The sequence below is a fragment of the Aphis gossypii genome, chromosome 2 (genome assembly GCF_020184175.1).
Source record: "Aphis gossypii isolate Hap1 chromosome 2, ASM2018417v2, whole genome shotgun sequence".
Taxonomy (NCBI): domain Eukaryota; kingdom Metazoa; phylum Arthropoda; class Insecta; order Hemiptera; family Aphididae; genus Aphis; species Aphis gossypii.
Window position 1 is genome coordinate 63,944,438 of NC_065531.1, and position 17,032 is coordinate 63,961,469.

General features: G+C 27.8%; 2 protein-coding genes across 2 annotated transcripts; one reads left to right on the forward strand and one right to left on the reverse strand.

Annotated features, from left to right (window-relative positions):
* Window positions 1-2,960: 2,960 nt before the first annotated feature.
* Window positions 2,961-6,568, reverse strand: LOC114125996 (protein PF3D7_1417600-like). The gene is made up of 4 exons (XM_027989849.2): window positions 6,340-6,568; window positions 3,706-5,469; window positions 3,443-3,603; window positions 2,961-3,370 (listed from the first exon to the last, which is right to left on the reverse strand). The coding sequence occupies exons 1-4, from the start codon at window positions 6,406-6,408 to the stop codon at window positions 3,286-3,288; spliced, it is 2,079 nt and encodes a 692-aa protein (XP_027845650.2). The 5' UTR covers window positions 6,409-6,568; the 3' UTR covers window positions 2,961-3,285.
* Window positions 6,569-6,738: 170 nt separating this feature from the next.
* Window positions 6,739-16,793, forward strand: LOC114125975 (transcription initiation factor TFIID subunit 1). The gene is made up of 25 exons (XM_027989820.2): window positions 6,739-7,395; window positions 7,467-7,670; window positions 7,730-7,915; window positions 8,414-8,721; window positions 9,451-9,837; window positions 9,949-10,189; window positions 10,305-10,439; window positions 10,503-10,726; window positions 10,924-11,044; window positions 11,111-11,252; window positions 11,328-11,458; window positions 11,524-11,745; window positions 11,867-12,126; window positions 12,828-12,999; window positions 13,069-13,210; window positions 13,280-13,549; window positions 13,611-13,969; window positions 14,054-14,290; window positions 14,364-14,508; window positions 14,581-14,871; window positions 15,611-15,753; window positions 15,823-15,945; window positions 16,064-16,172; window positions 16,240-16,392; window positions 16,449-16,793. Exons 1-25 carry the CDS (start codon window positions 6,931-6,933, stop codon window positions 16,679-16,681), a joined length of 5,403 nt encoding a protein of 1,800 aa, XP_027845621.2. The 5' UTR covers window positions 6,739-6,930; the 3' UTR covers window positions 16,682-16,793.
* The last annotated feature ends 239 nt before the right edge of the window (window positions 16,794-17,032 follow it).

The following is a 17,032-nucleotide window of genomic DNA, read 5'->3' on the forward strand; positions in this document are numbered from 1 at the left end:
AGGGAGAATAAGCTGCGTATTATAGACTCTATTGAGACTGGGTTCACGACAATAATTGCCGTACCGCGCGCCGTTCTTAGTCGCTGTCATAATTTAATGCATTTTTATGATTTAATAACTATAACACGTTTACTACAGGGTTTTTACTATCTTCTATTTGATATTTGTTATATTTCTAATTATTTTAAAAATGCAAAAAGACAATATAATAGACATATTATTAGCTAGTGGTTTTAATACTTTAACTTACGAACAAAAAAATCAAATTAAACTTAAAAATATTAACTAAATATGTAATACTATAATATTATTAGATTTTCAATAACAGGGTTTTTCTTGTTCGTTGTTGTACGTAGTTTATGTTAAATAATTTTAAGTCTCCCCAGAATATTAACTCACGAGCCGCTACTGCCCATAAGAACTCTCTTATGCCTACATTGGAATATATACGGTTATACGATTATACGAACCTTTATCGAGTTTATCGTTTATTATATCGGTACTAAATATTATTTGGTACGTTAATAATACACAGTGATGACAGTCTCTAAACTCAAGAAACAAACTTGATAGGTATAATAATTTGCTACCCAACTTACTCTTTTTGTTACCATATTTGTATGTATATATATTCCATTACGGTTAAAGCCTCTTTTACTTACATTAGTGCATTACTTTACTTATTACACGATAAGTTATTTAAGTAAGTATTATAAGTATATAATATTTTGAATATTGTTTTAGATTTATGTTCATATTGGTTTAACATACCACCCGTAGTAGGTATACGCCCGACCATTTTTGAACCAGAAGCTATTATTCCTATTATTCTTAAAACAAGCCAAACGTCATGGAATATAAAGGAACTACATAATTATTATAAGTGACGGGAAGACTAAGGCCTGCATTTAAAACTTTTGAGATAACTATGACCTTTCAAGCACCCCCCTCCCACGATTTCCCGCATTTGGCTGCCAACGTGGTATCTTTACCCAGATACTAATTTGACACATGTCACACACAGTGTTAGGGTAATTTATCCTTAATAGTATAATGGGTCAACATAATTTCTAGTTGTATAATACCCACCTGATGTTTTCAAAATAAAAATACTAGATTTATTATAACTTACCTATTTATGATGTTTATGTGTTATTTTTTTGTACAGATATCGTATTATATGTTGGTCAAAAAAATCAATAAGCTCTTTACATAATTACACGGAAATTATGTGGCGTGAGTGCTGCTTAAAACCAATCACAATTCGCAGAGAATTATAGTCTCGAGACCTTGCGTGTCGGTTACAACAATAGGTTGAAATAAAAACAATCAATAAGCTTATATGAATATTTGTAGAAGTGGAGTAGAAATGAAGAACTAAAAATGCAAATAATATCAAATCTAATGGCTAATTATAAACTATACTTAGGTACACAGTAATAAAGTTATAATATTATTAAATGTTATTAAACGTCGCATAATCAAATGCATTGACGATGAATCGTTAACTGCGGAAATGGGATAAGTTCACTTTCTATGAGAGATAAAAAAAACTAAATATTAATATGCCTCTTTTGTGTTATTTTTATATTTTCAAACAGTCAGAATTGTCTCCTTTTACAATAAATGATTAAGATACTTTTCACGTTTTGTTTTATCAATAAGGTTAAGTACATTTTTATATTTATGCGACGTATTTAAATTGAAACATGTTAAGTAAAACAAAAATATAAATTATAAACATAAAAAGTAATACATTTTATGATATACGCTACAAGTTAATTACATTTTTTTTTTTTTTATTGAGAAAAACGTTTTCTGAGTAATTAAGGTTTAGCATTTGTTCACTATGTCCTTATTAAACACTGTTGGGCGTTGGGCACGTATGCACTAAGAATGCCTATACGATACGCCGTGTAATACATCATTTATCATTTTCCACGCTCGGTTTTAAGCGTTTTTGAAATACAGATAATCGGTCAAACGAACATGTAAAATTTGAGTTTAATTACTTAAAATGAAAAATTAATTAGAATGTAATTGATCTTTACCTATTTTTTCTTTTCAACACATTTCCATATACTTTTTTTGTTTATTTTACTTCAAAAAGCCTAAGGACATATTTTTGATCCTTTCACTTTTCATAAAATGTAGTGGTATTTACTGCACAAAAATATATTATACAATACAACATTATAATGTATATTGTATACAGACTACCACAATCCACTGAAATGTGTATTAATGTAGAATACAGGAACAATATATCGGCGTTGATAAGAAAAGGCTTATGTTCTAAAAAAAAAGTAAAATCTCAATTTTCATGATATACAAAAAAAAGTTAAAATAAATATCAATGACAATTGACAAAATATAAAATATAAACTTATTTTGAAAAAAATTAATGTTTGTAAAAATACTGTACACACCTGTCACCTATCAATGTGTCTTCCAACATTGGAGGTTTATTAATTAAAGTTAATGTTTTTTGAAAACCTGCTAACATAGACAATTTTTAATGTCACATTCCAGATTTTTCAAATGATACCTACTTAATGCCATAGATCAACTAAACCTACACACAAACATACATATTCACACACATAAGCAGTTACACAATATATTATGTAGTCAAAACATTCTGATTATTCTGTTATTATATTCTTGTTGTTTTGGTATAAAAAAAAAATGCATAAATTTACAATAACTGGTCGTTTTTTAAGAGGTTTAAAATTTAAATATCACATTATTAGTAAGTTCACTATTTATTCACATTTATGTGTAATTGTAACCAATTAAATCTTATATCTATTATTTATATTCAAGCAAAATATTCAGGACTTAATCTAACCTATTCAGAACTCTGAGAATCATATAAAGGATTTTAACTTTTAATCATTAGACTGTAGCAAAAATAAATATAAACAATTATTATTATAATAAAGTGTTTTAAAATAATATCATTTCATTAAATGTTTTATTTTTCACTCCAACATATAATTTATAAACTTTTAAATTTAAATACAAAATATAAAAAAAGTGCTTGTGAGTGTTAAAATAACATAATAATTAAAATAATTTTCTTAAGGTATACAACAACCGAAATTGGGACGGCATATTTGGTATAAATCTTACAACTAATGAGAACTTTTTATAAAATTATTATTGTGCTAAAAACAAATTAAATAATTTTTAGCAATTGAGCTAAAAAAAAAAAAAAAAAAAATAAATAATAAAACTTAAAAATATTGTAAATACATATATAATTCTTTTACTAAAATATAATTAATATTTTTTGAAGGAACTCTTTTCAGAAAAATTGCCAGATGCTTTCTTTGACAATGAATAACCTGATCTTGATTTTTTTGGTCTATTAATAACAAAATAATTTTTAGATTATTTATCAATTAATTTTGTACTGTTAAAAAATATAAAAACTTACTGTTTTAATGTTGGAGACTGTTTGTTAATCACCAATGCAGAACTTGATTTGCGGCGCATTTTTACAGCCATCAACCGTTCACGATCACCCCTAATTACAGTCATTCTTTCATGTACAGATCCCAAAATTAAATCATTCAAATCATAGCAAGCGGTAGTAAGCTAATAAACAATTTAAAAAAAAATAAAGTTATACTAACTATAAAAAAGTTAATAGTGTTCAAGATTTTTTTTAAAAAAACTTAAAATTAATATATTATTTACTTGATTAATGATTCTTCGATGGAGTTCTAAATCAGATTCAGTAGGTTGTTGCTTTTTTAATTCCATATGCATAATCAGAGCTGTCTTCAATGAATCTAAAATAGTCTTTTTAAACATTTGAGCCTTTTCAGTGCGTAATAGCCTTCTGGTTAAATAACCTCTAACGCCAGCGTTTATAATGGTTGCCGCAGAATTTTCCACTTCAGTGGGAGCTCTTGTCCATTTTGCTGTTAGACCACCACGTATTCTATGATAAAATTTAATATTTTGCTGTAAATGTGGAGAACGAGGTGATATTCTTTGTCTTGGAGATGAGCAAACCAAATTTTTATTGACTGAACAGCTAGAAATAATTGATGAAGTATCAGATAGTATACTTTTGTCATTAGTGACTGTCATTCCAGATTGAATTGATGGAGAACTAGATATTTGTTTCGATATAGATTCTGAACATTCAGACCCATCAAAAGACATTCCGGATATACTTTGCGATACTAAATAATGCCTTACTGCAATTTTTTCTCGCTCTTCCATCTGTTTTTTTATTAAATTGGACAATTCTTCTTGATGCCTTCTTTCTAAATCCAACTTTGCTAAGCGCAATTGTTCAGTTTCTAGATTTAACTCCTCAGGAGTTTTGTAACGAATGTTGCTGCTACTTATAGAATATTCATCATCGCTATTTTGACAACAACAATGTTTCATAGATTTGCATGTCATTGAATTGGGACTGCTGTTGTTATCATAACTATTACCATTAAAAACAGTTATCACACTTCCTACGATACTTTCATCATTACTAAAATTTGTTCCAATAGTAGTTAAGCTTTCTCTTTCATCTTGATTTTGTTGGTCAGATATAATATTATCTTCTGTACATTTATTAATAAGATTCAATTCAATGGAATTGTTTGTAAGATCATGTTTATGAAATGATTTAGGAACAGAATTGAGTGAAAGACTTTTAACTTTCAATATTTCTTCATCATTATCATTGGTCATATAAATACTAAGTGGTTCAGATTTACTTTCTTTACTATGATTAATATTGTTTTCTACACTTTTTGGTTCCATTAATTGTTGTTGAACTTGACTATTTAAAAATGCTACCATTATTGGACTTGGTGATGATAAAGTATATGAATTACTTCTTAAGCGAGGAATTTGTTTTGTTGATATATTATCTCCATCAACATGGATAGTAGTATTAGTTACAGTTAAAAGTTGAGTTGGTTCTTGTTTTGAAACCAACGTGTCACAAGAATTTTGATTTAAATTATGATTTGTAGATTTAATATTTGATTCTTTATAAAGATAATTATCATTTAAATTATCTTCATTAAGCGTTATTGAATTATTTACAGTTAAATTACTATTTGATTCTTGCTGTGGAATCAAAGTGTCATCAGATTTTTCAGTTAAACTAACAGTTTCAGACTTTATAATTATTGGCTGTTTATTGGAAGAACTATCATTAGAATTATGCTCGTCTTCTTCTGATATTAATGTTGGTGTTTCGGGAGAAATTGAACCATCAGTTTTTATCCCATTAAGTATTGCAATTTTGTTAGTATTATTTATATCATTATAAACAGGTTCTTTTAACACTGTAGTAGGGGATTCATAGTTTTCAATTTTTTGCATTTCTGTACTGTTAATCATTACTCCACTATCCAAGCTAACTCTTTTACCCTTAAATTTATGTTCATAAGCAATTGCTTTTTCCTTATACTCTTTCATTTCTTGTCTTTTTTGATCTGTCATCTAAATTTTAAAAATAAATTACTTAATAGATAATAGTATATTATGTATACCCTATCGAGCAAAAAAGGACACAATGATAAAGATTCATTTTTATGAGCATCTTCACACATTATCATGCCATAGTGGAATCTATTTCAATGATAGGGTGTTAAATGGGACGCTTATCTCTTGTCCGACAGTATATACACAAAATCATTATTGTTATAAGATAAATAATAAAATAAATGTATAATAAACTATTCTAAAAAAGTGTAGATAATGAGATATAAATATAGATTCTCCGACTTAAATACATTTTTATAGTTTTTTAATAAAATTTATTTAAATACGTTAAAAACTTTTTACAATGTTTACCTACCTTAAACAAGAACTTTAAGCAATAGGTACTGGTTATTTTATGGTGGATTTCATAAATAATTAAAGCAATATCAGATGCTGGATGAATTTCAGATGCCAAATTCAGTAAATATTTTAATGTAATAGGATTCAATGAAGTTTTAATAATTTAAATTTTAGACTGAAATTATAATGAATTTTTTCCATGTACAAATGCTAAGTAGGTAAACAATTTTAAACAAAAGAACTCATAAGTCAAATCCTAGGTTTAATTAAAACATATGTAATAATGTATTAATGTATCCATATAAACTATATGATATGTAATAATTATAATTTATAACTCAAGTCAAATGTAGTTGGCCCATAGGTATTAGGTACCTAGTAAAAATATTAAATAATCATAATATAAGAAATAAGAAGTTAAAATATTGAGGTAATATAATAAAATATCTAAATTAAGTAATTAAAAAACATGAAAATAATAATTAATTTAACGAAAACGAACTGTACAAAGACTTAAAATGTACTTACAAGTGGCGGAACAATGGGAACGCCAAACATTTTAATACAAGACACGTACATATCCGTTCTTAACGCCATAATGAATTAACAATTTAATTATGTACAATGTAATGGAATAAATTAATATTTGTGTACTTAAGGTTACTAAATTTAATTGACGAGAATCATGAATTTTTTTTTTAAATTTTTGAGATCGATGTTCGGTACAATTTTCGTCTATCTCATTTTTTTGTACTTCTATCGCTTTCCCTCTGTTAAACCGTTATCACGTAGTTTTATTCAAACAATGCTACCAGCATTACAATTTTTTACTATTTCGTTTTTAACATTTCCTAACTGTACCGTTATCATTATTTTGTATTTACAACATAATACAATATTATCTCATATTAAGTCATAAACATTATACCAATAGGAGGCAATAGGCATTAATCTTTTTTGAAGTTTTTCTCTGTTTATAATGTTTGTGTTATGCAGTTAGTTATTAGGTTTTACAACATGTAATACTTATTATTATTTATTAACTATTTTTCAAGAAAAACCGAAATTATATAATGAATAAATAATTCTCTGTTGTGGTCGGTTGTGTGTCGGTTTAATATGAACGACGACAGCAGTTCTGAAGCCCAAATGGGTGATTTTGACTTAACAAGTTTTATGTTTGGAAACATCGACGAGAGTGGGCAGCTTGAAAATGATGACTTACTGGACAAAGATACAAAAAAATATTTGGCATCCTTGTCCAAGCTTGGATTTAGTTCGATGGTGTCTGAAGTCATTGACTCATCAGAACTACGAGGAATCGAGAATGGTCATGAAGACTCCAGTACTGTAGCAGAGAAATCGCCTACAGCTCAAGATTTTTTTGATATTGATGAATTAGCTGAAGAAACTACTAGCATTAAGAAGGAAGTTTTGGAAAGTGATTATGATGGTGATAATGAACAAAACGATAAACAAACTGATAGATCTAAGCGGTTGGAAACACCATTGGCTGCTATGTTACCTTCAAAATATGAAAATGTTGATGTTACAACGCTATTTCCTGATTTTAGAGTTGGAAAAGTAATATTGATGCATATTACATACCTAAATAATAAATACCTTTAATTCTTTTAAATCTATTTTGGTTATAGGTGTTACGGTTTTCTAGATTGTTTAAGCCCAATAAATCAAGTCGCTTACCTAAAGCTTGGCGAAATGTAAAAACAAAACGTAAAAAAAGAAGACAAAGTGATGCAAATGATTATAATTCTTCTGATAATGATTACAAACCTCAACTCCTGTGTCTTGAATATGGTTCATTACCAGATCCTGAATTCATTGCTTGTGATGATGAGGTTACTTTCTAAATTATTTACATGTTATTAAGCAATTTTTTTTAATAATAAGTTTTCAGGAAAAATTTTTACAACCAATTGAAAGTTTTTCTAAACAAACTAATCCAAATAAACAAGAAAATGAAGATGGTTCGAATAATCAAGCATACTGGAGATGTGGTCCAGCAAAATTGTGGTATGATATGTTGGGTGTTCCTGAAAATGGAGAAGAATTTGATTATGGTTTTAAACTTAAAGACAACAAAGTAAGTAAACATTGTAAAAATTGTTCTGTATTTAAATCTAAAATAGTGTATAGGTAATATTTTTAGTCCATTAAGATTCAATATATTGTTAGACGTTAGTACACATAGTCTATTACCTCCAAATAGCGGTAAATTTTTTTTCTTATACACTAGTATGTCCTTATCTATTTATTCTTAAGACTGTAGACTGTAGAGATTGATATTTTTTATTATTATTATTATTGGAGGAATAAAACTAACAGTTACCACAAGATATAGATATCTAAATTAATATATTGTTTCTTTCTCTTTCTAAATTATTTTAGTCTTAACTCTTAATACACATTTTTTAAAAGCTTTTAAAGTTGATTGAAATTAATAAGACTTCATAATCTTAAAATTGTTCTCAAATGTTTAGAAATTAAACTTGAAAATTTTTAATTTCAAAATAATTAATAATTGTCCTAAAATTCTCAATTTTTGAGTACTACTATTTATTAAAATTGATTATTATTTCAGACTGAAGACATAGAAAACAATGCAGAAGAAAATCCATATCCAGAAGACGCCTATTTAATGGTTAGTCAGTTGCATTGGGAAGATGATATAATATGGAACGGAGAAGATATTAAACATAAAGTTCTTCAAAAATTAAATAGCAAGACTAATGCTGCTGGATGGGTACCAAGTAGTACTAATCGTACTGCTCAAGCTTTTAGCCAGCCTGGAAAAGGAATGCTTCCTCTTGCAGGGGGATCAGTACGATTAGCTACATCCAACATAAACGTATCACAATCACAAAATAAAATGACTCCAAAATCAAATATGTAAGTTTTCTTAAATATAGTATTTTATATAATATAAATATAGAGCAGCAAAAAAAATATATAATTTACCAAAACCTGTTTGACAATTAACTATTTAATTAAAAATAGTATTTTAGTAATTTATCATACAATTTAGTTTGTTCAAATCACTAAAATTTATGAAAAAATAAAAGTGTACAGTGTTGTATTAGGCTTACGAGGGTTATACAACAACAGATTGCACATATTTTCGTTAACTTCTTCATTACTGTAGGGTATGTCAATAAATCATTCACAGAGCTATACTTTTTTCATTTTTTTCAGCCTATATTTAAGCTTAGCGGTGTCAAAAGTTATCCCTATTCTTACATTTGAAATTTTTAATGTTAGGTATGTAAGATGTGTAAAGTAGTGAGGATATAAAATCTATTAGAGGTTGGTAGATATATATGTGATTTTATATATTTACCAGACTGTTGTTTTTAAATATTCGATATTTATTATACAGTTGTATTGATATTATTCTTTTATGGTATAAATATATCTGGCAGCTACCATTAACTTGTGTCTGTCATCAGTCTAAGGTTATATATTTTTTATATTATTGTACAGTCATATTGGATTATAGCTTCTAAATGTTTTTATGTTAGGTTATGTTAAATATGTATGTATAATATACATAATATTGTTATATATTTTTATACTACATTAATTTATTTTATTTTATTTATTTACGTTTAACATTTTTAGTGGTTCAAAGCAACAGCCAATAAATGATACTGTAGATGATACCTGGTATTCTATATTTCCAGTAGAGAATGAAGAACTGGTATATGGAACTTGGGAAGATGAAATCATTTGGGATGCTAAAAATATGGAAAAAATACCTCGTCCAAAAATATTAACATTAGATCCCAATGATGAAAATATCATATTAGGTGTACCTGATGATGTAGATCCAGCAAAACAAAGACTAGATAACGCTACTCCAGTTAAAGTAAAAATTCCTCACCCACATGTTAAAAAATCAAAACTTTTACTTGGTAAAGCTGGAGTAATTAATGTTCTTGAAGAAGATACTCCATTGCCTCCACCTAAGTCACCAGACAGAGATCCATTTAATGTATCAAATGACTGGTATGTAATATAAAGATTTTTTGTTACAATTTAAACCTATAATTGTTTATTCCACTATCTTATAGTATAAAATATTAAATTATTGATTGCGATTTATTGAAAAATCTACAGTTACTATCAACCGCGGTCATCTGAAACATCATTACGTCTTAAAGTTGGAGGTGGTAACATCATCCAACATTCAACACCTATTGTTGAGTTAAAAGCCCCATTTATACAAACTCATATGGGGCCAACGCGTTTAAAATATTTCCATCGTCCTCCTATGAAACGTTATTCTCATGGTCCTGTTGCTGAGCCAATATTTCATTCCGTGCAACCTCTTTTGAAAAATATTAAAAAGAAAGCTAAGGTAAACAAAACATTGAATCAAACATACTATTGTGGGCATATCCAGAGTAGTGCTAAGCTTAACATTTTATTCAGGTTAAGTACATTATGAATTACCAACTATTTTATTAATTTAGCTTAGAGAACAAGAACGAATAGCTTCTGGAGGTGGTGATGTATTTTTCATGAGAACACCTGATGATTTGACTGGTCGAGATGGTTCAATTATTCTAGTTGAATATTGTGAAGAACACCCGCCTTTATTGAATCAAGTATGTATAAACATAAATTTACTAAAAATATCCTTTATTTGATATCTATTCTATAATTTTTAGGTTGGAATGTGCTCTAAAATTAAAAACTATTATAAACGTAAAATTGGTAAAGACCCTGGTCCACCAAATTTACGATTTGGAGAAATTGCTTATGCCCATACTTCGCCTTTTCTGGGTGTGCTATCACCTGGTAGAACAATTCAAGTTATTGAAAATAATTTATATCGAGCACCAATATATGAACACAAGCCTTTGGAAAATGATTTCTTACTTATAAGAACAAGGTTAAAAATTCTATATCATTACTTTTTTTTTAAATTTTAGCGTACTACCTATATTTAATTAAATAGATTCAAGTTGAAATTGATTTTGGCTTGATTTATTAAAAAATGAAACATACCTAACTACATATTACTATTTATATTAACTTTATAACTACAAATGTTATTTTATTAGTTATACAATTTTTACTTATTTTCAGGCATGCCTATTACATACGTGAAATAGATGCTTTATTTACATCTGGTCAACTTTGTCCATTGTATGAAGTTCCTGGTCCTAACTCTAAACGTGCTAACAATTTTGTGAGAGACTTTTTACAGGTAAAAACTAAATTTGTTTCATTTTTTTTTTTATTCTTGTTTTAACATTTTTTTTTTTCTAATAAGGTTTTTATTTATCGACTATTTTGGAAAAGTACTGATTATCCAAGACGTATAAAAATGGATGACATTAAAAAAGCATTTCCATCACATTCAGAAAGTAGCATTCGTAAACGTCTTAAGTTATGTGCTGATTTTAAAAGAACTGGTAAGTAATGGTAATTAAAGGGAATGAGTAAATTAAATTAATAATAATAACATAAACTGTATTTTAATAACATAGGATCTGATTCAAATTGGTGGGTAATTAAACCTGATTTCCGTTTACCATCAGAAGAAGAAATTCGTGCCATGGTATCACCAGAGCAATGTTGTGCTTATTTTAGCATGATTGCAGCCGAACAAAGACTTAAAGTAATTTAGATATTCAGTCAATTTAGTAAATTCAAAATTTCTATTTTTAATTAATATTTCTATAGGAAGCTGGCTACGGAGAAAAATTTATTTTAACTAGCTTAGAAGACGATGATGAAGAAATGCAGCTAAAAATGGATGATGAAATTAAAGTTGCACCTTGGATGACAACCCGAGCATACATACAAGCTATGAAAAATAAGTGTTTACTTCAACTCACTGGTCCTGCAGATCCTACTGGATGTGGAGAAGGATTTTCATATGTACGAGTACCTAACAAACCAACGGTATGTTGTTTTTAATATCTTATTTATGTTAAATTTCAATATTATATCAATTATATCACTTTATTTAACATTTTATGTATATATATATAAAAAAACAGTTGTACGTTTTTATTGATTTTAGTTGAATAAAGAAGAACAAGAAGCTCAGCCTAAACGTATGGTGACTGGAACAGATGCCGATTTAAGACGATTGTCATTAAATAATGCAAAAGCTTTATTGAGAAAATTTGCGGTACCTGAAGAAGAAATAAAAAAATTATCTCGATGGGAAGTTATTGATGTAGTTCGTACCTTGTCTACTGAAAAAGCTAAAGCTGGTGAAGAAGGAATGACAAAATTTTCAAGAGGAAATCGTTTTTCTATTGCTGAGCACCAAGAAAGGTAAAAAATATTCAAATAAAACATAAAAATTATATATATATATTTTTTTTTTACTTATAGATTAATAAATCCTGTTTTTACTATATAATAAATTGTAATTTTAACACATAACTTATTTTATTAAAAAAATTAATTGGTTGATAATTTTATATACCTATATTAAGTGAGAGAAAAAAAAAGAAAATAAAGAAATGTAAATATTTAGGCTAGAAAAATACCTAATAATAATAAATTATAGGTGTTAAATTTATGTTTAAGAACAGGTATGATTAATGATATTTGATGAATTTTTTTTTAAATTGACTAGTTAAGTAGAATATATCAACTTTTACAGGTAATTTGTTTACTTCATTTAAATACTATAGATTTTTTAAGACTAAAGAATATTTGGAAGTATTTATGTCATAGAAATTTGATACTTGAATATTCAACATAATATTTAAGTATACTTGGTATAAAAAATAAGCTGCAAAAACATAAATGTACTACTTAAATAATATATACTTATAATTATAATATATAAAATAATAATTATAGGAAACACTAACACAAATAATTTAATTATAAAACTAACTATATTGTAGTGAATTTAATAACAAGGTATCTGATACTAATTTATATCTTCAACGATGAATGTGTTGTTACTATAAGACCAATAATCGTACTGTTTAAAATATTAAATTGTTGTTAATATATTTTAGATACAAAGAAGAATGCCAAAGAATATTTGATTTACAAAATAGAGTGCTTTCATCTCATGAAGTGTTGTCCACAGATGAAGGAGAAAGTTTTGATGAAGAAGATTGTTCTGATATTGAAGAAATGGGAAAAAACATTGAAAATATGTTGTCAAATAAAAAAACAAGCACACAAGTATGCACTTTAATTTCTTCTTGAATGAATAAAACAAATGACTAAATATAATAATTTTACTAAATTTAGTTGTCACTTGAAAAAGAAGAACAAGAACGTCATGAACTTCGTAAAATGATCATGGGGTGCACGAATGAAGATATGCGTAAAAGAGACAAAAAAAAAATTGATGATGAAGATAGTATGCAGTTTTCATCAATTGGACAACCAGGTATGATAAAACATAATTATCATACATTTACAAAAAAAAAAATAAATAAACATGTAATTCTGCTTATAGGTCGTGTACTTAGGATATATAGAACATTTCAAGGATCAGATGGAAAAGAGTATACTAGAACAGAAGTTGTACGTAAACCGGGCGTTATTGATGCTTATCTAAAAATTAGAACAACAAGAGATGAAGGTTTTATTCGTCAATATGCTCTTATGGATGAAGCACAAAAAGAAGAAATGAAACGTGAAAAACGAAGAATACAAGAACAACTGAGACGTATAAAAAGAAATCAAGAACGTGAACGCTTTTCTAATAATACTAAACCACAGCCTGGTAAATTTATAACACTTGATACATTTAATCACCATTATTATATTTCATGTTACATTTTAAGGTTTTGGTTACTCTATGGTCAATAAGAGCAACTCTTTGAGTAATGATGTACCAATGCCTACTTCTGGAACAGTTACTATACCTAAACCACGCATGGAAGCCACCCCACCGAGACCTCGTAAACCCAAGCCCAGTAAAATGAAACCTGACTTAAAAGTTAGATGTGGAGCATGTGGCAATGTTGGTCATATGAGAACAAACAAAGCCTGTCCTCAGTATAATCTAAATCCTAATGCTTCAGTTAATGTTGCTCTTACTGAAGAACAAGAAGAAGAAATCGAAAAACAAATGAATGTAGAGGACGAAGATTTAGTCAATGTAGATGGAACCAAAGTCACATTATCCAGTAAACTCTTGAAGGTTTGTTTTTTAACCATGAATTGGCATACTACACACTTTAATTATGTACTATATATTGTAAATACATTTTTCTTTGTTTATTAGCATGCTGAAGAAGTAAAACGGAGATCACTTGTTTTGAAAGTACCCAAAGATGCGTTATCACGTAACAAGAAACGTAAGAATGAACTGCACTGTGATTATTTAAAGAAACCTGATCGTGCTGCCAACAGACGCCGTACTGATCCATTAATTGTTTTATCCACAATTTTTGAATCTATATTAAATGAAATGCGTGGTATGCCTGATGTACATCCATTTATTTATCCAGTTAATGTCAAGGTAAAATAACTGTTGTTATTAGTTGTTTAATAAATACATCCATTTAATTTACCTAAAAAATTGTGTTTTACAGAAAGTGCCTGATTACTACAATATAGTACAGAGACCTATGGATTTACAATCTATTAGAGATGGGCTACATTTGAAGAAATATCAGAATCGTGAAGAATTTCTTTCTGATGTCAACCAAATTGTTGAAAATTCTACATTGTACAATGGTGAATAAATGATGAAATGATGACAATATATTTTTTTATTGTTTAACTTACAATAATATAATTAATTTTTAGGTGCTAAAAGTTCACTAACAGTTGCTGCCCGTCGTATGTTGGGTGTTTGTGTAGATCGTTTACATGAAAAAGAAGAACGTCTTATGTTACTGGAAAAAGCAATCAACCCACTTTTGGATGATAATGACCAAGTGGCTTTAACATTTATATTAGATAATGTTGTTGGTAAAGTAAAGACTATGAGTGAAGCATGGCCATTCATGAAGCCAGTGAATCGAAAATTAGTCAAAGATTATTACAATGTCATTAAACAACCAATTGATTTAGAAACCATCGCTTCGCGTGTTTCGAGTGAGTATTACATATATTTTTTACCAATACATTGCAATGGGAAATAAATGCTTTCACGCATTTTCTAAGTTAATTGGTTCAATTATTATCAAAAAAATTGAAGAATGAGTTATACTAGATATAGGTATAGAATATTACTAAAATATAAGATCAGTCATAATGTACATACCTGAAACGTGACAGAACAAGAAAGAAAGAACAAATTAGGTATCATGAATGAGCAATTCTACACTACATCCTACTAGAGTTACTAAATATTAAAACAATATAAATAATAATATAATACAATTTGTAAAAAAAAAAATTGATTTTTTTAGTTCAAATATCAAACAAAATTTCAATTAATTAATTAATTTTGTGTAAAGCAGTGATGTCTATTAATTGGTAGCAACTTACATAGATTATGTGGAAGATTAAGTTCGTCTCTATTCATTTTAGTCTTATATATTATATAAGTAAGTGTTAAACAGAAATAAAAAAGGTCTGTAAGACAAAGACTGGTGGCCCAACCATGATATGCTTATGCAAGTTAGAATATTTGATTTTGAATCTATTAATAATACTTGTTATGACTAGGAAAAAATAAAATAGATGATTTAATTATATATCTAGTAAGTGATCACAATAAATTGAAACAAAAGTAACTTCTACATTTTAACATTTCACAAATTAAAATGATTTTTATTTTAAGTTCTAAGATATTTTTCTGAATATTAATATAAATTCTATATTGTTTTAGGTCACAAGTATCATAACCGTAAAGAATTTTTGGCAGACATAAATTTAATCTATGAAAACAGTGTCGCATATAATGGTGAAGATTCAGAATTTACACAACAAGCAAAAAAATTGATAAGTGTGGCCACAGAATCATTAGAAGAGGTAAATAAATGAAACTGTGAATATTGCTATAGAAAAATCTTATTCCATATAAATTCATAAAAATTTCAGTTTGATCAATACTTGACGCAAGTGGAACAAAATATCAGCTTAGTTCAAGCCCGAGCTCTGGAACAAGTTGATATGGATTCTGCTGCTGAGGATGATTATGCAGACATGCAAGATGTTGAGGATGTATGTTAACTCATTTTTAATATATATATATATATATAAATTAATTAACAAAATTTGTTTGTATCATCCATTTTCAACAATTTTTTTCATATATTATAAAGTAAATAAATTTTTTCAGAACTTAAATTCACCAAGAGAACACAAAGTGAACATTGAAGACATAGAATTCCAGACGATGGATCCAGACAGCAATTTCAAAACAGAAACTAATCATATATTAGAAGACGGTAATTTGTTTAATACATTATATATATATATTGAATGGTTCTATATGTTGTCATGATTTGTTTTTAGATTTACATTGTTCGAGTGAAGAAGATGATTTCATGGAAGTCGTTGGAGAAAATCCGCCAGATGATGACAGTCAACAAGTAGCGGAAGCCATGGTTTTGCTCGGTAACATGGGATACAATCCTGCTCCTGAAACTTTCTCCAACCAAATCCAAGGTGAAATACGAATATCATACTAATCTAACAGCATATAATTTTTGTTTTTTTAATAGCCGACGAAAGTATGGACCTCGATCCAAATTATGATCCTTCAGACTTCCTACCTACAGGTAGCCGAAATCTAGACACAAGTGATGAAAAAGATCTCGCAGGGTCAAGTAACAAAAATCATAGCAGCGCAAATATCCAAGACGATTTGGAAATCAGCGATTCGGATGAAGACAGTCCTCATGATGACAGCTTAGATATTAAAACAGAAGGCGATTTAGGGGAACTGTGGTTTTAAGTTATCACTATTTGTTAATTGTTTAAAATGTATTTATAAAATAAGTTTATTTGTATATTTGATATATTTATTATTTTCATTATATAATACACGTTTTGTTTTCTGTACCAAATGTTGTACTTACTGTCTTGTACAAAATGAAAACATGTTATTATATTATTGGCTTATTTTTATAATTAATAAAAGAAAAAAAGCACTTCATTATAATAAGCAGAAAAAAGTATTTTTGATAATACTACAAATAAAGTACTCAATGACAATTTATTTGGAGTAGAAAAAAAAATGGTTTGAAATTTGCCAATCATAGCAAAACTGATTGCTCATAAATACCAATTAAAAATGTCATTAATA